The 25,877-nt window shown below is 42.3% G+C and overlaps 1 protein-coding gene across 6 annotated transcripts; it reads left to right on the top strand.

Moving 5' to 3' along the window:
- The first annotated feature begins 1,102 nt into the window (after positions 1-1,102).
- kif1ab (kinesin family member 1Ab) lies at positions 1,103-24,703 on the top strand. Of its 6 annotated transcripts, none has more exons than XM_062404186.1 (49): positions 1,103-1,335; positions 2,424-2,596; positions 4,121-4,194; positions 4,411-4,593; positions 4,755-4,823; positions 5,083-5,258; positions 5,809-5,920; positions 6,233-6,310; positions 6,741-6,806; positions 6,905-6,925; positions 7,037-7,115; positions 7,307-7,385; positions 8,066-8,208; positions 8,312-8,350; positions 9,476-9,606; positions 9,707-9,786; positions 10,544-10,619; positions 10,726-10,805; positions 11,323-11,429; positions 11,554-11,637; positions 11,899-12,079; positions 12,179-12,251; positions 12,376-12,466; positions 12,564-12,712; positions 12,866-13,044; positions 13,222-13,359; positions 13,458-13,576; positions 13,700-13,785; positions 13,908-14,043; positions 14,221-14,404; positions 14,585-14,675; positions 14,787-14,905; positions 15,030-15,085; positions 15,379-15,487; positions 15,841-15,907; positions 16,047-16,131; positions 16,233-16,338; positions 16,572-16,595; positions 16,749-16,863; positions 17,079-17,212; positions 17,333-17,394; positions 17,515-17,660; positions 18,072-18,260; positions 18,363-18,407; positions 19,828-19,934; positions 20,172-20,291; positions 20,412-20,604; positions 20,716-20,834; positions 21,210-24,703. In XM_062404186.1, exons 2-49 carry the CDS (start codon positions 2,491-2,493, stop codon positions 21,265-21,267), a joined length of 5,064 nt encoding a protein of 1,687 aa, XP_062260170.1. In that variant the 5' UTR covers positions 1,103-1,335; positions 2,424-2,490; the 3' UTR covers positions 21,268-24,703. The 6 variants fall into 6 exon arrangements, with proteins under 6 accessions (XP_062260170.1, XP_062260169.1, XP_062260168.1 ...); XM_062404184.1 differs by having other exon boundaries at positions 1,104-1,335; positions 18,363-18,434; XM_062404185.1 differs by lacking the exon at positions 16,572-16,595 and having other exon boundaries at positions 18,363-18,434.
- Positions 24,704-25,877: the final 1,174 nt, after the last annotated feature.

Genomic DNA, 25,877 nt, shown 5'->3' with positions numbered 1-25,877 from the left:
CAGAGGGGGGCTCTCTCTCCTCGTGGAACAGCCTGTCTCTCTCAGTCTGGCTTGGTCAATAATTACACCACTTGTAAATAAATGGGACTCAGTGTGACGTCCTCACTGGCCTTTGCACTGGACTGAAAACTCAAAATCCACCAAAACAGAATGGGAGGAGGAGCCAGGACAGGGACAGACAGAAGGTGAGAGAAGCACACACAGGTTTCTCCACAGGGGGCGCCATCATCGTATCTGCCACTATTGTTATTGTAAATATTCAGTGATATCTGAAAGTCCTCATACTAACTATTTATCTTGTCACCCAGTAGTGACCCTTACACATGATGTCGCTATGCAGTTTAGACACTTTACAGACTGCATATAGAAATGGACAAGATGACAGCTCCTAAAAGAAAAGCCACACATCATCTTGATATTGCCTCTCTAACCCTTGATTGCTTTACTGAGCCAACTCTGGCTCCGACTGATGTTATCGAAGCAAGATGGCGGCATATAAATCCAGAATAATTTGGGCTTTATTTCTTTATATCCAGTCAATGATGCAGACATGGATGTGCGATAGCTCTTATATAAAAAAAATAAGGGCAAATATGATCCATATCCTTGTGTAGAACTTGGAAAGGGGATATATATCATTAACCCGGCCTCATAAGTAGTGATTAAATATGAGTAATTTTACTTTGCATATAAGCACATCTTGTTGACAATACTTAGCCTACATCCTTTCTAGGGTTAGTACTAAGGTACTAACTTAATACTACAATACTAAGGTTTTGAGTGCAGGACTCATACTTGAAATCAAGTGTTTCCATGGTGGCATTACTTTTACTTAAGTAAAGGATTTTAATTGCCATGTTTAGCCCCCCCCCCCCGTTTCTCTTTCCTCCTCTGGGATGCAAGGCTCTGCCATCATGGCTGCTTGCTGCGGATGATGCCGGTGATGCTGATGATGCTGATGCTGATGTCACCACCGCCTCCCAGCTTGCCCTGCCACAGCAGCACCGCCATTTTCCTCACACTCCGGCCGACTTCACGCGCAGAGCATCCCGCAGCCATCCGCCCCTCCCTCCCTCCCTCCCCGCCTGCCAGTCTCGCACTCGGGCTGTGACTGACGCACCGCCTGTGTTCGACACTCAGCTGCTGCTGAAGCTGAGGCTCTTTCCCCGGCGGATCCTCTCCATGTATGGACGCGCTCAAAGGAGGGATGCTGTAGAGACGCTCGGGCTCAGACGCGCAGAGACAGAAACACGGGCTGCTGAGGAGATTCGGATCCTGGCGCTGGTTTGAATGGGCGGAGGATTCACCCTCTGAGCTCGAGTCCGAGTTGCTGAGGTAAGACACGGATCAAGCTAAGTGTTTTTCCCGGCACAGCATCGGACCCAAAGGGTGTTACTAGAGGAGGGGCAGCAGATGCGTGAGTGTTTATGTGATGGTGCGATTTCTGGTGCGCATTAGAGGCGACGAATAAGGACTCAGTGAGGATTTGAAATGTCTATGTCCTCTTTCCTATGCCCACACGACTGAACATCTGCTCTCAAAATGATGCTAACATGTCATTTAAAGCGTATTAATGTCCGCTGACCTCCTTTCTGACGCAGTGGTGGATGAGCAGGCGTCTGTGCCGTTTCTGTTTACTCGGCCTGTGTTTGAGGTGCGGCAGGCGAGGCAAGATGGAGGACACAATATTTACACCAGTTCTATATATTCTCTTTCTTTATAGCACGAATGTTTCCTCAAATTTTGTGATCGCGCTTTCGATCATGTATTTTCGTTGAGATGTTTAGGAGGGATGTTGTTATTCATGGGTGGAGGTTGGATGAGTGATGTGCGCCGCGCAGCCCCAAAGCAAAAAATGGCCTTTAAAAAAAAACTAACTGAATATTCGGGTCATGGACAGAGAAAACTTTAAATGGTTTCCTGGATAGACAGCTCTACAGTGAGAGGAATGGTTGTTGTTACGATGCAGAGACATACACCACAGACACCCCCAGACAATTGTGTTGTTTTCTGTGAAGCAGCAGGGAGACATGGTGCCAGCGAAGGGCCTGTGAGGTGAGGGGATGATGCCCGAGAGGAAGCAGCCATCTTACTGTAGAATATCAGGGATGCTGCTGATCTTCCTGACAAATAATGGCCCAGCCTTTTAGTTCGAGCGTGAATCTGCCTGAGGCCAGACTCACTGATACAAGGCCCAGAAAATGGAGGATCACGTTATTCTAGGTGTTTGTTAAGGCCTACATGGCTCCGGCCTCCATATTAATGACAATAACAAGCCTTGAAACGTGCAAGTGAATTCTATATCACTACCATATTATAACAAAATCATATTGTGCTTGACACCTAATGTCTCTATCCCATACATGTCCACTTCTGTTGATAATATATCCAGTAAATGTACTTCTTGACATCCATCCCTGCAGGTGCCAGGTGTGTGTCTGTGTACACAGATCTCCAGCTGTACCGCTCGCCCGCACACCTACCTGCGTCATGGCGGGGGCGTCGGTGAAGGTGGCGGTGAGGGTTCGACCCTTCAACTCCAGAGAAATGGGGAAGGACAGTAAATGCATCATTCAGATGACAGGAAACACCACAAGTGAGTATCAATTCAAGGGATTTTTTTGGTTGTTGTGTAGTAGCAGTTGACAGCAGAAGTGTTGAGCTGTAACATGATGATGTGGCTGTAAAACATTATTTCAACATTATCGGGAGAGAAAGAAATGCACTGCCATCCTTGAGACAGTAACTTTCTGCAATACGTTTTGGGGAATGTTTATAAATGTGTTTGTGTAAATATATCTTACTTACAAAACCCTTTGGAATTATTCCAGTAGCCTCTGCCAGCAGTCCTAAACCTGCAGCACTGGCTACAATGTAATCTTATGGGGCAACTGCGACAGTCCATGAAATGTCCACTAAGTGCATTGTTGTCACTAATCAAAAGGCTTAAATTGTTGAACTTTGGTTGTTTGGTCCATGTTCCATCGGCTAACACGGAGTAGGCAGTGTTAATGAGCCATACTGCTGCCAGCCAGATGAATTTGCTTCATTTTTTGGGGGGGAGCTGTTGTGACATTCACCTTTTTGTGCACTCGCTGCTTGCGAGTGCACAAAATCATCTATCATGAAAAAATCATCGTCATGATTATAGTCCTGTGACCTACACTGATCCGAATTTCCCCTCAGATATTTGTCTCGTCTGCAATTTTGACTGGCAGAAACATGAGAGTGGGCAGGGAGACACGCACGCAGCATCTAGGCAGCCAGGGGGGGAAACAAAAGCTTCAGTCAGGTCTGAAGCCCGTCAGTGTGTCGGATGCAGCGACGCCACAGCTCTGAGCTCTCATCATACGAGCCACAGGGGCCAAATAGACCCCATTGTTCGGGTTGAGCCCTGACAGGGTCAGCTGATGCAGGCTAGTGTGTGTTTGTGCCAGTTGTGCTGGTCAGTGTTTTTAATGACCTCACTAGAGCCAAAGATTTAAACTTTGATTATTTAAGCTCATTAACTTCACTGGCTGTGATTGTGCTCACAGCTCTCACTGCTCTTTTATTTTTGCCTGCTTTATAGCCGCGCTGTTGATTCCGGCTGAGTGCACGTTTTAGCTGGACAGTCCGGCTGTAATGTTAAACGTGTCCACTGGGGGCATTAGAGTGGATTCAGTTTGCAGCAAACAGAGCATCTGCTATTGCTCATTGCTTGTGTCATACTCCACAAAACCAGCACCCCTCCACTCTTTAAACAGATGACAGTGGATTCAAAATCCACAGTTGTCATCTATTCAATCCCCAAATAAGGACTTAATGTTTATTCTGTCATGAATAATGTTCATATATATGTTTTTGATTCCTGATTCAGTAAGGGGCAAATCCTACTACTGACAAGACAGGGGCACTTCAGGGGCCAATCACCCTCTGGAATGGCCTCTGGACTTGCCCCCAGACCAAAATATTGAATGCGTGTGTGAGGAGGTTGTGTTGCATTGAAAGATGTAGATTTATAAGTGGCAAGTATTTAAACAATGCCACATTCTTCATTCTGGAGAATTGACAATGAAAATGGTGAAATTGAATAATATGCAGGGTGTCAGGGTGACTGATCTGTTTTGCTTCATTTCAGCGATCCTGAACCCCAAACAGCCAAAAGAAAACAAGAGCTTTAACTTTGACTACTCTTACTGGTCACACACTACGGTGAGTTTTCATGATATCGCCATTTTTACTGGTCAGATAAGAAATCTATGACTCTCACTGAGGAAAAATATTGATTTGATTTTTCAGATAACTTCATGAAAAATACCAAAGGCTTGTTTTTGAAGTCATTTCATGCTTTAAAAAACAATGGATATCAGTCTGTTTCATCTTTTTTTTTTTATACTTTATTTCAATCCTCTCCCTTCATGTCCGTAGCCCGAGGACATCAACTATGCGTCTCAGATGCAGGTGTACAGGGACATTGGAGAGGAGATGCTTCTTCACGCCTTCGAAGGCTACAACGTCTGCATATTTGCATACGGCCAGACGGGATCTGGCAAAAGCTACACCATGATGGGACGACAGGACCAACAAGACCAACAAGGGATCATACCTCTGGTAGTGCAGCGTACAGTTCTGATTGAAAATTGGAAAATTCCTCACAGAGAAATAGATTCTGAATTTATTTATCACAAATGTATTTAAATGCAACTGATATTTTCTGATAATTGTCTTTTGATTCATGTGTTTTCCTGTTTAATTCCTGCTTTGTTTTTTAGCTGTGTGAGGACCTGTTCACCAAGATCAATGACATCAATAATGAAAACAGCATGTCTTACTCTGTGGAGGTGAGTCCTTGTCTCAGTATTTAACATTTAAACATTTAAAAACTCTGAATATTAAGGTTCCTACCATTTTCTTTTTGTTACACCTTTTAAAATCTATTTTATTGTGTTTGACTGTTTTATTTGTTCGAGTTTATCCTCGTCAGTCAATTGTGTGGCACTTTGAACTGAATTGCTGTCTGACCAACCGACCGAGTCAAAGAGATAACCATTAAACTCGTAGAATCTTTTTATGACATGACTCCCTGTTTGCCGTCTCCAGGTGAGTTACATGGAGATTTACTGTGAGCGTGTACGTGACCTGCTGAACCCCAAAAACAAAAACCTGCGTGTCAGAGAGCACCCGTTGATGGGACCCTACGTCGAAGATTTATCCAAGCTGGCCGTCACCTCCTACAACGACATCCAGGACCTGATGGACTCTGGAAACAAAGCCAGGTGACAGCACGAATGTCAACCAGGGATTAACCAGTTGATCGGTAGATGTAGTAGTGGATGGCAAAGATGAAAGATGAGTGATGTGGTCGGGATGAATTCATTAATCATTGGATGGAACCATTGATGGATCTCAGCAGCAAAAATAATCGATAGACAAGATCAAGATTGACTATTTTTAGGTGTCCGTGCAGGCGACAGCCAGTGGCCGGAGGTATTTGTGAACACGATATCTAAAAAACACCCTTAGAGAATCCTTTCAAATTTAAAAGAAACATTTACCTAGTCTCTCAGATTAATTGATTAGATTTGGTGGTCAAAGGTCAAAAGTCAAGGTTTCAGTGGCCTCACAAACATGTTTTTGGTCTCTTGAAAATTATATCTCAAATCTGTCTCGAGGGAAGTTGTTCTAATTTTTCAAATTCCATGATTTCAGTGGTCAAAGGTCAAGCTGACCTCATATGAGTTCTGGCGAAAAACAATGGAAACAGCACTGGTTGTTGGAGTCATACAACCGAAGGTCGGTAATACTATTTATTCTTCTGTTTTTCAGGACTGTGGCTGCTACCAACATGAACGAGACCAGCAGTCGCTCCCACGCTGTGTTCAACATCATCTTCACACAGAAGAAACACGAAATGGAGACAGAAAACACATTAGAAAAGGTTCTGACACCGAGCTCAGCTCACAGTCATGTCTTCCTGTTCATTCTATCCAACAGAAGGATGTTATTGTTTCCTATTAAAAAAAAATCAATAAGCTGTCACATCTCCAGCAGAGATGCTGTGAGGCAGAAAATATTTTACTGCCTTTTATGACCTGTCTCGCCAGCAGTGTTGTGTTGATTGATGAGTCGATGTATTGCTAAATAATGCACATAAACTTTGACTGCCTGTTCCCCTATTGTAGTTTCAGGTAAAATGTGCTCACTGCTGTCGGTATGTTTTAAATTTAAATTATCTTCCACCATCACACAGGTCAGCAAGATCAGTCTGGTGGACTTGGCTGGCAGCGAGAGAGCCGACTCAACCGGAGCTAAAGGAACCAGACTGAAGGTGAGAGGGAGGTTGTTGTTGTTGTGGCAGCCAGTGGCCGAGAGGCCCTGAGGGAATCTCTTCAAATTATGTGCAAACGTTGGACTCAAAGATGAACTGGTTAGATTTGGACGGTCGAAGGTCAAGGTCACAGTGGCTTCACAACACAAGTTTTGGGCCTCTAGAACATGATATCTCAAATCAGCCTTGAGGGCTCTTCTTCAACTCCAGACAAGTTAACATTTGGACGCAATGATTGACTGTTTAAATGTCAGTGTTGAAAGGTGAAAAGGTCACGGTGACCTCAGATTATTGATGCGCAATATGTCAGCATCACCTGGGGGCGATTGGAGTTGCACTGGTTAGCCAAGGCATACAACCACAGGGAAATTCAAGTTAATGTGTTTTTCCTGAAGGCCTAATAACTGGTTTATTGATTTTGTATTTGCAGGAAGGAGCAAACATCAACAAGTCTTTAACCACACTGGGGAAAGTTATTTCTGGTTTGGCTGAACTGGTATGTTTTACATGTGTCATCAAAGATGCTAAAATGCTGAACCTTTTTATTCATATTATCATTATTGGAATAACACACATTTCTTTCTCAACTCTCAGGCCTCAGCCCCACCCAACAAGGTAAGCAACAGCAACTATCACAACTTGGAAAAGGCAAATAGGATGTACAGTATCTTCTTTGTATCTTTTTAAGGGTAAATAGAACATATACATGTTTTTTTTTGTGTGCAGAACAAGAAGAAGAAGAAGGTGGAAAGTTTTATTCCTTACAGAGATTCAGTTCTGACCTGGCTACTGAGGGAGAACTTAGGTATGCAAAATACTGCATATTAATACTACTACTTCTACTACTACTACTTCTACTACCACTATTACAATGAATAATAATAATGCTAATAATAAAGATAATAATAATAATAATAATAATAAAATAAAATATATTTTTTAACTATAATGTCTTCTTGTGTTGATCAAAGCATGTTCTTATTCTCTGTCTTTTAGGAGGAAACTCTCGTACTGCTATGGTGGCTGCCCTGAGCCCTGCTGATATTAACTATGATGAAACCCTCAGTACCCTCCGGTGAGAAAGATCTCAATAAAACACCTCCTCTAATCTAATTAGTTCAGTAGTTTTAACTAAGTGAATTTTAAAGATACCGTCACCACAGATTAAATATGTAGAGCAAAGGATTTTTGAGATCTGTGCTGCTTATGTTCAAGGAGGCTTGAAGTAGGAGTGCAGCACCTCCAATTGGGAAAGAGGCGGTAACTGGAAGGCATACATGTTTAGCTAAATACGACAATAAAAAAAAAAAATACTTTCATTTTCTTGAGAAACATTTTGAGAGAACAGAATAATAAGATGGTGGGTTAGGGTAAGTGTGGTGGCTAGAAAGACAAGTCTGATATCGGTTGTGTAAAATGTGGTTAAACTGGTCATTCAAATGAAAACAAAAATCACAAATGTTTTGCTGCATTTAATATGACATTATTATAACACCCCCAACTCTCACTGACTTCCAAAGTCCCTGCTTATATTTGTATTTTTGTGAGGAAAATAGACTTATTATTATTACCCATGGATTGAACAGCATCCTATCAAATGAAGGCACTGTAATCGCTGCAGTATTTTTCCTGTTAACTCCTGAAGCTGCAGCAGAATCCTTCTCATTTGATATCCCATATTGTCATTTGTCAGCCTGACGCATCACACTTTAAAGCTTAATGGTTTCTTGACCTCGGTGACCTCTCTCCCTCCAGGTACGCTGACCGTGCCAAACAGATCCGCTGCAACGCCGTGATCAACGAGGACCCCAGCAACCGTCTGGTGCGTGAGCTGAAGGAGGAGGTGGCTCGCCTCAAGGACCTGCTGTATGCACAGGGCCTGGGAGACATCATAGAGAGTGAGTGTGCGTAAAAAAAAACACACACACACACACAAACACATATACATACACAATTAAGACAGCTCTCACGCACAGTCTCTTCTCTCCTCTGTCTTATCAGCGTATCGCTGTGACGGCCCTGTCATCGATGGTTTGAAATGTGTGTATAACTCGTTCAGCGAGCCTGCGCTTTGCAACTGATTGAAAATTAAAATCCCAAGCCGGCCTTCCTCCTCCACCACACCAGAAACCTGACTAACACAGCCCCTTGAGATCAAGGGTGGAGTCAGACGAGATTTGCTAAAATGATTATTTAGAGAACTTTTCAACAAAAATTATCTATGAGGTTAAACCTTGTTGTTTTAACCCATAAATAATTTTTCTCAACAATTCTGCAAAATGGCCTCCTTTTTCTCCCTATTAGTTCTCATTTCCATGGCAACACATGTTCCCTTGCTTTCCTTTTAACATGGGAAGCTTTAATTATATTATTAAAAGTAATGTTGCATTGTGATCCCATCAGGACTCTTTGTTTATGAAAAAAATAGAAAGCAGAGTTGGCATGGATCTGTTGGTTTGATACATTTTCTTAAACTATTAACAGAAATCATGGGAGACAAGACTGACTTGGAGGACGCCATTTTAGATGACTGAGGAGCAAATGTTGCATCCTGGCTCTCTGTGTGTGGAGCTAATTGAAGCTATGAGTCAAGAGCTTTGAGGCCTGGGCTGTCAGGAGCTCTGTCACCTCAGGCATCAGGACACGCATTACGTTAAAAGAAAAAGAAAAACTTGGCTGTATTCGGTCTTTTTGCATCTTAATGACACGTATTCTTTCATTTCTTTCTCATAACATTCTCTTGCCTGCAAGCTTGTTGAATCTGTTTCAATGTATTCGGGGGTCAGAGAATAGAAAAACGCATCTGATCTCTAATTTTCTGTCTATTTTGCATTTTGGGTGAATGGCGTTGTTCTTTTCTCTCTGCGATGGCTTTGGTGAGCATAAGGACCACTGCTTCTTTGATCCATTATTTGAGCTTTCTCTTCTTTTCTTTTGTACTCCTCCCTGTCGTTCCCCCTTGTTTTTGTCTTCTATTCATTTGGCTCCTCTCTATCCCTGACGTCTCTCCTTAATTACCCGGCGTCTGCTTCTACCTTCCCTCCTTCTGTCCTTCCTTCCTTGCTTTCCTCCACACAACGCCTCTCTCTCTGGCAGACCTGTGCGATTACAAGAACCTTGCGAATAATCGGCAGGCTGTCAATCAAAGGGGTGATCTCTCCACAGTGACCCACACCATGACAGGAATGAGCCCCTCTCCCTCGCTGTCGGCGCTGTCCAGTCGCGCCGGGTCCATCGCCAATCTCCACGACCGCATCTTCAGCCCGGCCAGTGAAGAGACCATCGAGAGGCTCAAGGTAGGAGAGAGGATAGTGAGATTGTTCAGGTTGTAGAGGTGGGACATGGGAACGTTTATAAATTGAGTTCTGAGGACAAAAATCTCAATTTCCCCACCAGGAAACTGAGAAAATCATTGCCGAGCTCAATGAGACGTGGGAGGAGAAGCTGCGTCGTACTGAGGCCATCCGCATGGAGAGGTCAGTCCAAATTATTCATGCATGATATCCAGCTTTTTTTAATATCAGCTCTCATTCACACATCCTGCTCATGACCACTACAGCCGGAACAGTCCCGTCACCCTCCCGCATGTGGTGTCTGCTCCACCTTAACTCAAATAAAGTGACTAACTAGTATAGCTTGACCATTGCTGTGCTGCTTGAACAACACTTTATGTCATATTTGCAGTCTGTAGGAATGTACTTGAACTACTTGATTGGTAGCAATGCTCCACAGAAGGAAATGTCTGAAAGACACTGAGAGAGCAACGTGATAAAAGCAAACAGATGGAGTTCGACGTTTAGTTGAGAGGGCTGCCCCCTGCTGTTCATATTTAGTAACAGCAACAATTCTTAAAACATTGCCATCATAATGAAAACATAGACTTACATTTAATCTCATAAGACATTTAACCTGCAGAAAACAGTATAAAAAAATCAATCAGATATTTAATAAGTGCCTTTTTTTAAGTTGGAAGGCATTTATGTTCCCCTCAGGATGAATGAAAATTAAACATTCTCTAACACTATGAAAGATTTTCTCAGATTTATTGTGAACATTTAACGCTAACATGAAAAATTAAGTACGTAAATATTTTCATGTCATTGTGAGCATGTAAGCATGTTGAGGTCAGCTTTGAGATCTATAGGCTTCAGCTCTACAACAGGACAGATGCTATTCATTGCAAAAACATTTAACCAATATCCTTAAAATCGTGTGATATGCTGCTCCCTGTAGAGAGGCCCTGCTGGCTGAGATGGGTGTTGCCATGAGAGAAGACGGAGGCACTGTGGGTGTCTTCTCCCCGAAAAAGGTGAGGTGCTCATCACCATTAGTTATGATAGTTTGATATTTTTTTGCAACATTTCTCTGATCTCACACAAACACAATCCAATGACGATCATGACTTCCACCTTCAGACCCCTCATCTGGTGAACCTGAATGAGGACCCGCTGATGTCCGAGTGTCTGCTGTATTACATCAAGGACGGCATCACCAAGTAAGGTTTTGAATATTTTCAGTTCTGAGATTTAATCCAAACCATGGACTGTAAATAAAGATGGAAGACATGACTGCTACCCAAAACAGAAGCCAAAGCATCTCGATCGCCAACTGGTGATGCAGTATAGGTTATACACCCCATTTTCAAAAATGTCTGTCATTGTAGATATCACACTAATGTCTATGTGTTCATTCATCTGGTAGGTTTGGCTTTGATTAATTATTTTTAATGATATAAAAAGAAAGTGAAACGACAAAACAGACAGCTGAGACTGGCTCCTGATTGGTCGGGCATATGAATCAATTAGACCTTGTTACCCCGCCTCCATCCTCCAATCCCTACTGCTCAAGTCACTGGCTCCAAGTGTGCCAGATGGAGGCATTTGCTGTGGTCTTTTTGCATTATTTCTGGATACTGAGAGGAAGCAGAGATGCGTCATCCATCTTTAAATTCACTCTGTGATCCAGGCATGGGGCTGTTTTGGGAGATTTGTCTAAATTCTATCTTCTCACAGGGTCGGCCGAGAAGATGCCAAGACTCGTCAAGACATCGTTCTCAGTGGCCATTTCATCAGAGACGAACACTGCACCTTCAGCAGCACCACAGGCCCTCAGGGAGAAGGTAAACAACTTGGCCTCAATATGTCAAATTACAATCTTCCAGTTTGCACATGATAAGAATGAAGCCCAGCAGCTCTTATGTTGCATGTATTTGAGATATAACCAGAGATATAACTTTTTTCTAGGATGTGTCATCCTTGAGCCATGCGAGGGGTCAGAGACGTATGTCAACGGGAAGAGAGTGACCTCCCCCATCGTTCTGCGATCTGGTGAGTGTCTATTTTTGAAATGAGGTGGAAAACAAAGTAATTGCACAGAGAACAGTAAATATAGAAAAGTCTGAGGCCAAAGATAGAGTTTTGAAATCTGAATAACTTTTCAGCCACTTTGATTTGTTTGTTCCATGAGCTTTTACTTTCTAAGAGTCCTTTATTGTTCCAATGCCAAAGCAGTAATGCCAGCTTTGTAATTACTGAGTGACATCATCTTAAATTAGACCATTTAAACTTATTTTGATTTTAACTTTTTAGGGAATCGCATCATCATGGGGAAGAGCCACGTGTTTCGCTTCACCGACCCGGAGCAGGCTCGTCTGGAGCGAGAGAGGACGCCGTGCGCTGAGACGCCGGTGGAGCCGGTCGACTGGGCCTTTGCTCAGAGAGAGCTGCTGGAGAAACAAGGCATCGACATGAAGCAGGAGATGGAGCAGAGGTGAGTGTGGAGATCTGTGAATTTTGTTCACCACAATGAATGTTTTGAATAAAGTTACACTATTCTTAATTACATGTGATTATATATCTTTGCTTCCAGGCTTCAGGAACTTGAGGATCAGTACCGTAAAGAAAGGGAGGAGGCCAGTAACCTACTGGAACAGCAAAGACTGGTAAGAAAAAGCTACATTTGAAAACATCAAATATGAATTTGTGTCTTTGTAGCCTTGACATTTTGGTTTAAGAGTAAATATTTGTTTACCCTGTTCCTGATCTGCATCATGTGTTCCCTTTCAGGACTATGAGAGTAAACTGGAGGCTCTTCAGAGACAGGTGGATTCTCGGTGCCTGGAGTCACCTGAGGAAGAGGAGGAGCCTGAAGAGGAAGGTGATACTGTCACTTTCAACTGTAAAATTCAACACAAACAACTCAGGCTTTTGTTTGGTCACATCTAATTCTCATATCAACCCACTTGCCTCCCCAGTGCCGTGGACGCCGTGTGAGACGGAGCTGGCTCTGTGGGCGTTCAGGAAGTGGCGTTTCTACCAGTTCACCTCTCTCAGGGATCTGCTGTGGGGCAACGCCATCTTCCTCAAGGAGGCCAATGCGATCAGTGTCGAACTGAAGAAGAAGGTGTGACATTAGTGAAACATAACTCAGCCCTGTGACACAGGGGATGGTTTTATCACTTTCTTTTAACATTTTCCTTTATCAGGGATGTTGATGAAACACAGTTGGATATAAACAAGCCTCCACTCATGTTTGATGTTCTTGTGTGGACCACAGGTTCAGTTCCAGTTCGTTCTGTTGACGGACACTCTCTACTCTCCGCTACCTCCTGACCTGCTGCCCCCCTGCGTGGCCAGGGAGAGAGAAAGACGACCTTTCCCTCAGACCATCGTAGCCGTGGAGGTCCAGGATCAGAAGAACGGAGCCACGCATTACTGGACACTGGAGAAACTCAGGTAAACGCTGGTTTTATTGATCCATCATAATTTTAAAAAAGTGTGAATTTTAGGGTTCATAACGTTATCTAATATAATCGAAGAGCCATTCATTCATAACAGCTGCTTATTTTTAGCTCCACCTTCTGTCATATTCTGGTTTGTTCATGTATTTTTTGTTCAATTGCCCCTCTGCAGGCTGAGGCTGGACCTGATGAGAGAAATGTACGACCGTGCCGCAGAGCTCCCCAGCAGTGCTGTGGAGGACTGCGACCACAGCCTGACCGGAGGCGACCCCTTCTACGACCGCTTCCCCTGGTTCCGTCTTGTCGGCAGGTCAGAACAGAGGAGAGGCAGTATTAATCTCACTTAACGTACACTAAACGTCTTGGTAAACATGAAATCTCATCCCCCTCCTTGCTTCTTCTCCTCAGGGCTTTTGTGTACCTGAGTAACCTGCTGTACCCGGTGCCCCTGGTACACCGCGTGGCCATCGTCAGCGAGAAAGGAGAAGTGAAAGGCTTCCTCCGGGTGGCTGTGCAGGCAATATCAGGTACAAACATCCAGACTGGGTGTTTATTTGAAATCATTATAGCTGCTTTCTTTGAGACGCTTTCTATTTGAAATGACCTCATCTCTGCTACAACACTGTGTCCTCTGCTTTGTCTTTCTTCAGCCGATGAGGAGGCCCCTGATTACGGATCTGGTGTGAGGCAGTCCGGCACCGCCAAGATCTCCTTCGAAGACAAACATTTTGAGAAGGTACAAACAGGACGTTCCTATTTTTTTTTTTTTTTTAGGTATCCTATGAGCCCAAAAGGACAAGCAATGTCACACCAGATTTGATCAAATAATATATTTTTGTTTGTTTGTCTTGGTATTAGTTCCAGACTGAGTCGTGTCCTGGCAATCTGTCACACTCCAGCACCTCCCAGGAGGAGCTGAGATTCGTGGAGGGAGAAGGACAAAGCTCTGAGATCGGATTCTCTGCAGATGAAGTCAACAACAACACGTGTGCAGGTGAGAGTGGATCTGTGCACGGGCTGTTACTTCTGTCTGTGTATCGAACTGGGATTTTTCGTTGTTCGGGATTTGAGTATCCACTCAGAATAATAAGGGAATAAAAGCCTACATTTTATTGTGAAAAAATAAACTGCAGCTTCCGAGTGTGACTGTGTCCGTCTCTGTGTCATGTAGCTTCTGTGGAGCGTCCTGACAGCCCAGAGAAGAGTTTAAGTCTGGGTCTAGATCTCCCCCTGGACCTCTCCCCAGAGATTGCCCTGTCCCACCTGAAGGTCGGCAGCACCTTCACCTTCAGAGTCACCGTCTTACAGGCCTCCAGCATCTCAGCCGAGTATGCCGACATCTTCTGCCAGTTCAAGTGAGTGACCAGCAACACTTCAGTCAGGCAGTCCTGACCAAAGAGAACAACACTGTGGTCCCATTAAGGTTTCACAGTTTCACACGTGATCAATACATTAATCTGTGAACAACGTGTCAACAATCAAATGCCAAAAAAACTCCTTGTCAGTTTTGTTATAAAGTCTCCTTCTCTTTTCAGTTTCATCCACCGTCATGACGAAGCCTTCTCCACTGAACCTTTGAAGAACACCGGCAGAGGACCTCCGCTGGGCTTCTACCATGTCCAAAATGTGAGCACAATTATTACCAAATATTTATTTATCTTATATTTCTTATAAGGCTGCTGTAATAATTGTCTGAAGCATTGTAGTGACATTTGATTCCTTCTCTCCTCTTGTCAGATCACAGTGGAGGTGACTAAATCCTTTGTGGAGTACATTAAGACTCAGCCCATCGTCTTCGAGGTGTTCGGTCACTACCAGAAACAGCCCTTCCCTCCGCTCTGCAAAGACCTGATCAGGTCAGGGAGAAATCTGAACTGTCATTTCTGACGCCTGATGCCTGGTGTGTTTGTGTGAGTCGATCGCTTTTAGATGGGACCCTCAAGTTCCCTCACGTTTCTGTGTCCTTGTCTTGTCTCTTAGTCCGCTGAGACCCTCCAGGAGGCAGTTCCCCAGGGTGATGCCCTTATCCAAACCAGGTTAGTTTGTTAAACATCAGTATTTATCTGTGATGTGTCATTTATTTCACCACCACCTTGTATAAGTAGTATTTTTACACATTAGTTGAATTCGGTGATCCGCTCTTTCCTACATTAATCTGTGATGGAAATCCAACATAATCTATTTGATTAATCCATAACAGGTTAAAAAAAAACAAGCTGCTCTGGGATGTTGACATTTCTCCCCCTTGATCTATTGGCGGTATCAGTTTAGTGTGGTTTACACTGTTCTGCTCTGTCACACATTAATCTGTTCTCTGTTCACTCATCAGTTCCGGCCACCAAGCTCAGCACTTTGACTCGCTCCACTGCCGGACCGTGTCACGCCAAGTACGATCTCATGGCCTTCTTTGAAATCTGTGAGCTGGAGGCCAACGGAGAGTGAGTCTTATCTTTGTATCTGTTTTCCCCAAAAAATGATATGATAAGTTAACGCAGTCAACATATATGGGATTTGAATTCAAGTCTCTCAGGTGCACAAGTCCTGTGCTCAAACCACCACATCAACATAAATCCACTAAATCTGCAAAAACGAATAAGATCAGTCCATGAAACATGTCAGAATTTTTTTATAAAGATCCATGAATTACTAACTAAGAAATCAACGAAAAAGTAAAAAACATTAAGGTGAAAAAAAGTGTAATCTGTGTCAGTGGTTTACGTAGCTCATAGGATTGTAGTTGAGTAGAATACTTAAGTATATCGACATGTCTCTGATTCTTCCTTTTCTCCAGCTACATACCTGCTGTTGTTGACCACCGAGCTGGGATGCCCTGTCACGGCCAGTTCCTCTTACATCAGGTCGGACAACTTTTCCTTAAACAATTATCAGACTTCAGGGTGAAAAATGTCAGCAGCCAATTATACTTTGAGTAGCTGGAGGTCAATCACTTCAGCTAAATAAGTTGGGTTTGCTTCCCGTCCTCTCTGGACTGCACAGGGCATTCAGAGGAGGATCACCGTCACCATCGCTCATGAGACAGGAAATGATGTCGAGTGGAAAGAGGTGAAAGAGCTGGTCATTGGTGAGTAATGGAGAAAAATTAAGCGTCATCATTTATTTTAAATAATGTCTCATCACTGAACTAATGTCCCTAGCCCTAACCATAACCCTAACTTGATGTAGGTCGCATTCGAAACACACCAGAGGCTGATGAGACCATCATCGACCCCAACATCCTTTCCCTCAACATCCTGTCCTCCGGATACTTCTGGCCAAAACATGACGACAAGTATGCTATCTGTCAATCCATCCTTCCATCCGTCCATCCAAGCATCAGTTCATCAAGTATCATTCTGTTCACTGCTTCAGGGCTTCTCATACTCAACACATTTTTATGTTTTGCATTAAAACATAGTTAACCTTGCATGGATCAACATAGTTTTTTTTGAGTTTGAACTTTCAGCAGCTTCAATTGAAAGTTTCTAACTCCGCCTTTTTCTTCTCATTCTTTTTTAACGGCAGCGTCTCCTTGGGAGTTGATCATAGGTATAACGACAATCATTTTTATCTTTTCAATTTAATGATGACAAGATATCCCTTTGCTCACATGCTTATTTTTTTTCTTGTTAGCTTGAATCTTCCTGCTTTAAAAAAACCACGTAGATCAGTGGCGACGTTTAGTTTCTCTCTCTCTTGCAGGACGTTCTACCGATTTGAGGCAGCATGGGACAGTTCCATGCACAACTCTCTTCTCCTGAACAGAGTCACTCCCTATGGGGAGAAGATCTACATCACCCTGTCTGCTTATCTGGAGGTTTGGAAATTGTTTTTTCTTAAGTGTGTCTATATTTGCCCGTTTTCTTTGTTATTTATTTATTTGCCTACTATTTCAGCCTATACCACTGATTGATTTCAATACGTTGATTATTTCTTGTCTCAAATAAGTTTTGATTCAAACCAAGAGGAGTCAGCAATCAGACACTTTTGCCGTCTTGTGAATGGAATCTGATTTCTGTGTATTTTGACTAGATGGAGAACTGCACTCAGCCGACAGTGATCACCAAAGATTTCTGCATGGTGTTCTACTCGCGTGACGCAAAGCTGCCGGCCTCTCGCTCCATCAGGAACCTCTTCAGCACCGGCTGCCTCCGGCCCTCAGAGAGGTTTGTGCAATCTGAATCGATACAGTGCAACCTAGACTACTATCTGTGAATGTATGTACATATATATTTATTTCATGTTTTTTTATTTACTGTTAAAATGTTTTGCTCTCTCCATCCCAGTAACCGTGTCACAGGAGTCTATGAAGTCACTCTGTGCCATGTGGCCGACAATGGGAGTCCAGGTGAGACGGAACTAAAGCAAACAAGAAAATCATCTTTAAAAAAAAAAGAAGGAAATCTCAAACATGACAGATTCTGTTTTGTCGTACTTAAAGTGAGACTCTTTCCCTTCTCTTCACCAGGCATGCAGCGTCGTCGCAGGCGTGTGCTGGACACCTCGGTGGCGTACGTGCGAGGAGAGGAGAACCTGGCTGGCTGGAGGCCTCGGAGCGACAGCCTCATCCTCGATCACCAGTGGGAGCTGGAGAAACTCAGCTTACTGCAGGAGGTAAGAGAGTCTGCAGACAGAAAAGTAAGAACGAATATAGATCAGCAAAATCTGAAAACAACCTTTCCTGATAATCCTATTTGACTAACTGACTATCTAACTGACTCCTTTTACACAGAATCTTTGGGTCATTGAGATACAGTGTTTTTCACTTGACATTGGTGAAAAGATTTGTGGGTTATATTATTATTATTATTATTTGCTGCCCTTTAAAACTTCCAACTGCTGTATTTATACAGGGTGTAATAGATATTAACTGTTAAAACTATGAGAAAAACGGCCTGACACAAATTACATTTTTACAGAAACTATCTTCATTGCATCCTTCACAAGAAAACTGTCACACGCAGAACAACTGCAGTAATTTTGTTTAGAAGCAAATACAAAACGATGCATTGCTTGTGGTTATAGGTGGAGAAGACCAGGCACTACCTGCTGCTGAGGGAGAAGCTGGAGGCGACTCTGCAGGCGGGGCAGGACGCGCTGTACAAGAGCAGCGACATCAGCGACTTCGCAAAGAGTCCCGTCCTCAGCCTCAGTCCCAGCAGCAGCCCCGCCCTCGAGAGCCCCAACCTGAGGCAGAGGGAGCTGGCTGCCAAGGTGACTGCTTGCTCATTTGAGCTTTATCATGTGGTTTCAATGATTAGGTTCAACATCATCTAAAAATAAACAAATCCGTTGTCATTGTTTTCTTCCACTCAGTGTTTGCGTCTGCTGATGCACACCTTCAACAGGGAGTACAGCCAGGTGAGCAGCAGTGCCAGTGAGAGCAAGGTGAGCCCCAGCCTAGGCCCCGTAACCCGGCCCCATAATCCGTCTGAACCTCAACCTTTACTCTGTTGCCTCCGCTAAATATTAGAGCCCCGCACTGCACCCACTCACTGCCACTGCATTTAATCATTCAATCGTTTGTTCAGCACGGATTTCTATCTCTTTTTAATTTTCTTTTCTCATCAAATTTCATTTCCCTCAGTTCTTTTTAAGATTTCGGTCTGTATAACCAAGCAGTAGACCTGCATCAAATATTATTCAGTAATATTATCAGAAGGATCCAGGTGAATGAGATATGTCCGGTATGATAATCATACAAGAGACGTTTTTCTGTCTCAGCATCGGTGACATCTAGTGGCCCGAGGCATTATTGTTTTTCAGTTGTCTGTCTGTCCTTGCCTTTTCTTGTAAACACAACACTCAAGAACGTTTTTAGGGAAATTCTACAAATTTGTTACAGATGTTCAGTTAGGCTTGCAAATGGACCGAGGGCAAGGTCGCTGTAACCTCACGCTGCACATTATTTGCCTTGTGGACCCGTTGTCCCAGGAAAACCCCCAAGGAATTCTATGAAATTTGGCACAAACATTTACTTAGACTCACACATGAAGAGATTGGAATTTTGAGGTCAATGCCACTGTTACCTTACAAAACACGTTTTTCTGTATTGTAAACTAAATATTTCAAAACTGCCCTTAGGGGACTTCCTCATATTTGCCACAAACATTTTCTTGGACTCAAAGATGACCTGATTCGAATTTGTAGGTCAAAGGTCAAGGTCACAGTGGCCTCAAAAAGCCGTTTTTGTTTTGTAAACCCATTTTCCCAGAATTCACTACTGATCAAGGTGACGGTTGCCCCACACGACATGTTTATGGCCTCTTGAACATGATATATTAAATCTGCCTTTCTGGAATTTCTTCAAATTTTAAAGCTTGATATAATAAATATTGACCAAGTTCTCCTGCTCACCTCTTTCCTCTGAAGCCCCATGCATCTTTTGTTCATCCCTGAGAATGGTTTAGTTTCATCTTCTTTTTCCCGGACCTCATTTGTCTCTGTCCCTCCTTCTCTGAGACTGCGAGGTCCCACTAACCTGATCCTACTCCTGCATGTCTTTAACATGTTAATCAATGAGGGGCTCTTAGACATAATGAGGATTGGTGTTACAGTGCTATAGAGATGGTTCTACAATACATTGCCAGAACATGACAATTTGCCTGATTGAGTTGTTTTCTGAATGCATGTCTGTGATGTTTGTGCTTAATTGTTTCCCGATATGATTCGTCCATGTCTGTATTTGTCCCTCTTGTCTTGTGGGTGTCTGTGTGTGTGCTTTCTCCATCCATGTTGTGTGTCATTGTGTTTGTGTGTGATGTGTGTGCGTGTGTTTTAGCTCTCTGAGATGTCTGCGTCACTAATGAGGGAGTCGTCATCTGGACTGAGCACGCTCACTCCATCTTCTACCTGCCCGTCACTGGTCGAGGGACACTATGACATTAGGTATGTAACTACATGTCCTTACTCTCAGTATCATTTTCATTCAGTGTGTTGGTAAATGTAATGTTTCCCAAGACATTGCCATGGTTCACAGCCGCAGAGCTGTACATTAAGATGGACATGTCGCCACTTCCTCCCATTATTCAGAAATTAAGCTTAACTATCGCGATTCATATGTCACCATCTTGCGCTAATAATCTTGTATTTCTTGTTGTCAAATCATGAATTTGTTTTTTGAAGACATACTGAACCAGGTTCAGGGGCATCCACTCCAGATCTGGACCCGTACAGCCCGGTGGACAGAAAGAAAGCTCTCCGAGGATACAGCTTTGTTCCTGACATACAGGAGATTCGCGTCAGGTCAGACTTCACATGTCATTCTAAACTAATTTCACTCAGGAAATAAACGTGATAAAGAGCAGTTGTGATCAATGTTTATTCAGTTTGTCTTTAAGTTCTTATTTCTACCATCCCATGCAGCCCCATCGTGTCCAAGAAGGGCTACTTGCACTTCCTGGAGCCCCACACCAGTGGCTGGGTGAAGCGCTACGTGGTGGTGCGCCGGCCGTACGTCTACCTGTATCGCAGCGAGAGGGACAGTGTTGAGAGAGCTGTCATCAACCTGTCGTCTGCAAAGGTGGAATACAGCGAAGACAAACAAACCTTACTGCGGGTATGACCCAGCTTGAAATCAATCCTAATACAGATTAATCCTTAGGAAAATAAACATTTATCTCTGCCAACATGAACAAACTTCAGTAACCCCTGCGTTAAATCTCTCTAGACTCCCAACACGTTTGCTGTGTGCACCGAGCATCGTGGGATACTGCTGCAGGCCACCAATGACAAAGAGATGCATGACTGGCTGTATGCTTTCAACCCCCTGTTAGCTGGCACCATCAGGTGGGTGGAGGAGAAACCGTCGAGGAAAAATCCAACAGAAGAGCAACACAAATGATCTGTTTGCTGTTGGTTAAACACGTTTAAAATGAGTGTTTCATGCTTTCACAGGTCTAGTGTCGGCTGGTTTCCTAGAGAGAATCAGATAACTTGTAGCTGTTTTCAGATATACACAGAACTACGGACAGTTTCCTTTTCCAGAGGGGCCGACATTTTCCAGAACTTTTCCTTCCATTCCCCTAGTAAAATGTCCCGAAAAAGTCCAATTGAGTTCATTTGAGAATACAACCAGAAAATGTCTCTGAAAATTCAATGAGCTTGCTATTTACCTTTATCTAACTGTCCTCTTTTTAATTTGTTGTTGATCTCCCCCCTCAGGTCAAAGCTCTCCCGGAGAAAGTCGGTCCAGTCGGTCCCGTCTGCACAGAGGATGTGAGAGGTGAACCAGCCTGATGGAAAGCTACACACACAAAAAAACAAAATATACAATCTAAAAGCTCCGCTCTCCATCCTGCTCCGATGAACATTGACCATATAAACAAACTTATAAATAAAACCATTTACATTGCTCTCTATGTGACGTCATCTCAAACCCCAGCAAACCCCTCTTCTCTCTTTTTGCAGTCAACACCTAAGACCCCTGCATGGTGTGCTCCCTCCTGACCATTCGAAATATTGATAAGAAACACTAATCACCCAAACATGTTAGTTATCCTACCACTGCTGGGTTTTTGGACATGTTCTGATTAGTTGTCATACACATGTAGAAATCAGTCTCCTGTGAGGCCATTCCCGGTCCCTGTAGAAAGTTACTATGTGCTCTGTACTTAAGTCCCAGTTGTAAAAAACAACCATTCATGTATTTCTACTTAACGCCATCAGGTGAGGGGGGAAAACAACAATACTTAAAAAAAAAAAAACACCAAACTGGATGTTACTCTGTGTAGACGTGTATCTAGCACATTACCTCAGTTTGCAACGGCTTGCTGCTCTATGACATAGAGTATTTGTTTCACGGCAAAAATGGACGAGTCATTAAAACACCGAAGTAGCATGAGGAGGGATTTATTGAGACAAAAGGGTAAGCTGTATCTGTGTTGTTGATTTTTATTTTTTTATTTTTTAAACTAGTTCAACTGAGTTTGATGGCCAGATTGAGGCAGAAAATAACCCAGGAGAGATAACTCATGTCTTCGCCTTTTTTCTTGATATGTTCGTCAACATAGCCCCCTTGTTCATATATTTATATATTTATATATATAGCTTCAGCAGAATATTATTTATTGTTGCTATCATAGGTTCTCTGCACTGTTATTTATTTGTGACAGGATCACTGACCAGTTTTGTTTTATGGCACTTTATTATCATTGAGTTAATGTCTTGTATCATTCACTCACTTGTTTTAACCAAAGTATTTTTTTTTTTTTTGTTATTCTACTTATTCCAAATGTTGTGACTGTGCATTAGCTCAGCAGACAGTTTATGAGAATAACTGGATGGTAAATAGTTCAGAGTTGTGAAAAATAATAACAATAATTGCTCTCTTGCTGAGAAAGATAAGAAGATTGATGCTACTCTGTGGTCTGCATGCTAAAAGTGAGGTTAGCCACCAGCAGCCAGTTAGCCTAGCTTAGCTTAACCAAAACGGGAAGTAATATGGAACAACATCTGCCTGACAGTATTTTCTTATTCAGCCTCTCGCAATAAAGCAAATGAGCGTATTCTTGTCAACTCTGAACTATTTCTTTAAACTAATCAATTGTATCTAAATTGAACAACTGTATTGTGTGTGTGTGGTTACATTTGTATCTAGTAAGCACTTATTCAGGCCGCTATGGGCCGGCAGAGTTGTTGCGTTAAATACGTTTACTATTTGCGTCTCCTCTAGTAGCTACATGAAAAGTTTGAAATGATCCTGGACCTGTGATCTGTTGAGGACAGTTGCTTTGAGTGGGCAAGAGCTTTGCCCATCCACCAGAAAGTGCCTCCCTTTCTTCACCTCTTTTTATTCTCTCCCTTCCTCATCACTGTCTTTGACATCAACACTGAAGTAAGTTACATGTGGCTGAGAGTGGGCTTTCAGGTTGAGTTATAGTAGATGCTACAGACCTTTTTTTTTATGTCTTGGAGAGTGAATATTATCGATGATGCTTTATAGTTTGTTGGTACAGAGACAGTACAGCATATGTCTCATTATCATTGACTGTAAATGTTGCATTTAAAAGGAAATCCCCTCTTAGCGTATGTACTGTAGGCACTATATATATTTGAGAGCCTGGTGTTGTGTCAGAAACCAGTACAGTATGATTAGCTTTGGTGTTGCTATGATTTTGTTTCTGTATTTTTTTGCACTGTACCAAGGTGACCCCGGATGTTGGTTCATCTAAAAACAAAGTAGCTTTTTGTAGCTAGAAAGATTATTTACATAACATATTACTGGGTATGTGTATTTTATTATTTGCATTAAGAGGATTATTATCCATATCTGTTCATGCTGGAGTAGAACATCTTAAGTTTGTAAATCTTATACCAAAGACATGGTCAGCCAACCAGTTGGTCTTTCTCATTTTACTCTATAATCCGTTTATTTTCAGATCGATCTACAGAAAGTATTTAGGACTATTGATGCCACAGGCCAGCCAACCTGTTGAGCAAGAGAGCCCAATACTTTATAAGTCTGTACAAACTAACACAAAGGTTGTTTATCACATTTCACTTTATATTTGTTGCTACTTGCAGTACTTAATATTCTTTCTTTGAGCTAAGTTCAGGGTTCTGGGTCATCTTGGTATAATCACCTTGTTTGGTAACATGCTTACTAATATATAATGTATGCTGTCTGCTGGAACAGAAGACAAATGGAAAGTTTTAATTATAAAGTTTTAAATTATAGATTATGTTGTTATGATATATATATAGCACCTCATGCACAAAGCCTCTTTATTTAATATGATTTCATATCATGATGTTTTAAGAATGTGTAGAAAAGACTGGGTTTGGCTCAATAATATTAAGGCCTGTATTGAAAGAAGAAGAGTAGATGAAAGTGAAACGGTTCCATTTTCGTCCCAACAGCTGAACAACCAACAACGGTGCACCAAATCGCATTGATTTTTTTTTTTTGTTGTTTACGACTGGCGGATGTTGCAGTTGTTCCAGCCCTGATAGATCAAGGGTGTCATGTTAAGGAATTACACTTTACTAAACAGTTTTAGTCCACTGGCCAATAATTGCTAAAAGTTAAATGAATTGATTATTTCATATTTGGCTGCTTTTTGATTATCATCTGGATCGAAGCATGCAGGTCCACTTATCTCCTGCTGTACTCTGTCCCTCTCTCCTGCCTTACTGCTTGCTAATGACAACAGCCGCCCCCCCTCCCTGGAGTAATGCTTGTAAAGTATTGTCTTTCATGATCCTTGTAATGACTAACTGGAAACCTCTTGGCTCTGTCTTGTACATAAATGGAGAATTTCTGTGTTGGGTCTCATCGCACAGATGATATTAACTCTCTCTCTCTTCCTCTGTATACCATGATGAATAAGAATAACTGGCCTGATGCTTCGTCTTTGTCACCCCTAGAGTAGAGTGCCGATCAGGGATCAGTTTTTTGCACATGCAGCTCGACGTGGATGAGGTGGTCATTGTGGAGCGGGTTGGTGATCCCAGGTCTGCACTCACTCTCTTTGCTCTGAGCCGACTGACAGAAGCAGTAGCAGGTCCCAGCCTGTGATAGTCTTAATCTCAGAGCTCACGTTTATCTTTTGAGTGTTCTAGAGTTTTTTCTCATGTCTGTGGACACGTAACAAAAGTTGTGAAGAAAAATAAATAAAAGGCAAAATAAATAAATGAGTGTTGATACTTATGCATCATTTCAATGTCGTGTGTCTCATTGTTACCCACTTAAACCTATTTACAGTACCTGGCTTTAAGAGATCCATCACAGTAAACTTCATACTACACATCGGATGGAAAAGTATATGATGCAACTTGTAAATCTTTGATTACACTGTAAATAATTTAAATCATCTCTTAGGTTTGACTTACAATGATATTGCCTGATTCTAGCAACCGAACTGCACATATACTGAGTCTGAACCTGTAAAATAAAAAAAGTTACAACATAAAGTTACTGCACAAAGCTGGCTGCAATTTTTAGTGATTTTAAATAACAATACAAACTTTGCTTGTGTTGTTTACCATCATAATTATTCAGATTAACCTCAATTGAGATTTCATTTGTGTCTGGAATGCTGAGCGCTATTAAGTCCAGTTAGAGACTCTATTTTATTTCTATTTTATTTTGAACACTGATGATAAACAGTTTTGATAGTTAAAACAAATGTTCTGAATTGTTTGACAGTCGCAGAGAAGATAGATCAAGAAATACGTAGTTCCACATCTGATCCAATTCCCTAAAATATAATATAAAATATTTTGAAACCTTTTCTCTCATTAACTAGATTATAAACATTTTTATTAATAGGAGATTTTTGTTTAACATGAAATCTCTTTGAAACCTTAGAATTTATATATACATATGTTTACTTCCAGCCATAAGAGCCTAAGCAAATATTGATTTAAAGCTTGTTTTTCTCACAGGGAGGGCAGAAACGATTTCCTAACTGACACATGCTATAATGTCCACTGTAAATGAAGCTTTTCTTTTCCTTCCCTAACTCATCACGTTTCACAGGAGAAAAACAGGTCTTTAAACATAACCCCAACAAGACAGTGCTGACAAAGCAACTTGAAAATGTCCCAAAAAAGTGAAAGTGTAATGTAGTGTTCTTTTCATGTCTGTTGTGCTCAGAATGAACACACACAGTGTGTGTGTCTGTGTGTGTGATGGTTGCGTTTGTGCAGCCTTCCATTATTGATTATGTTCTCACACGTGCTCTGCTGCAGCAGGGGCCAGTCCAACTAATCCCTTAAGAACAGAGGCAGAAATACTGGGCTTGACACAAAAGGCCCCAGACTGAGTGAGGGGCAGCTGCTACCTCCCATCAGGCCCTGGGGTTCAGTCTATGGTTTCACCAGACCACT

Source organism: Platichthys flesus, chromosome 14, assembly GCF_949316205.1.
Source record: "Platichthys flesus chromosome 14, fPlaFle2.1, whole genome shotgun sequence".
Classification (NCBI taxonomy): domain Eukaryota; kingdom Metazoa; phylum Chordata; class Actinopteri; order Pleuronectiformes; family Pleuronectidae; genus Platichthys; species Platichthys flesus.
This window is presented reverse-complemented; position numbering and strand designations above follow the sequence as displayed.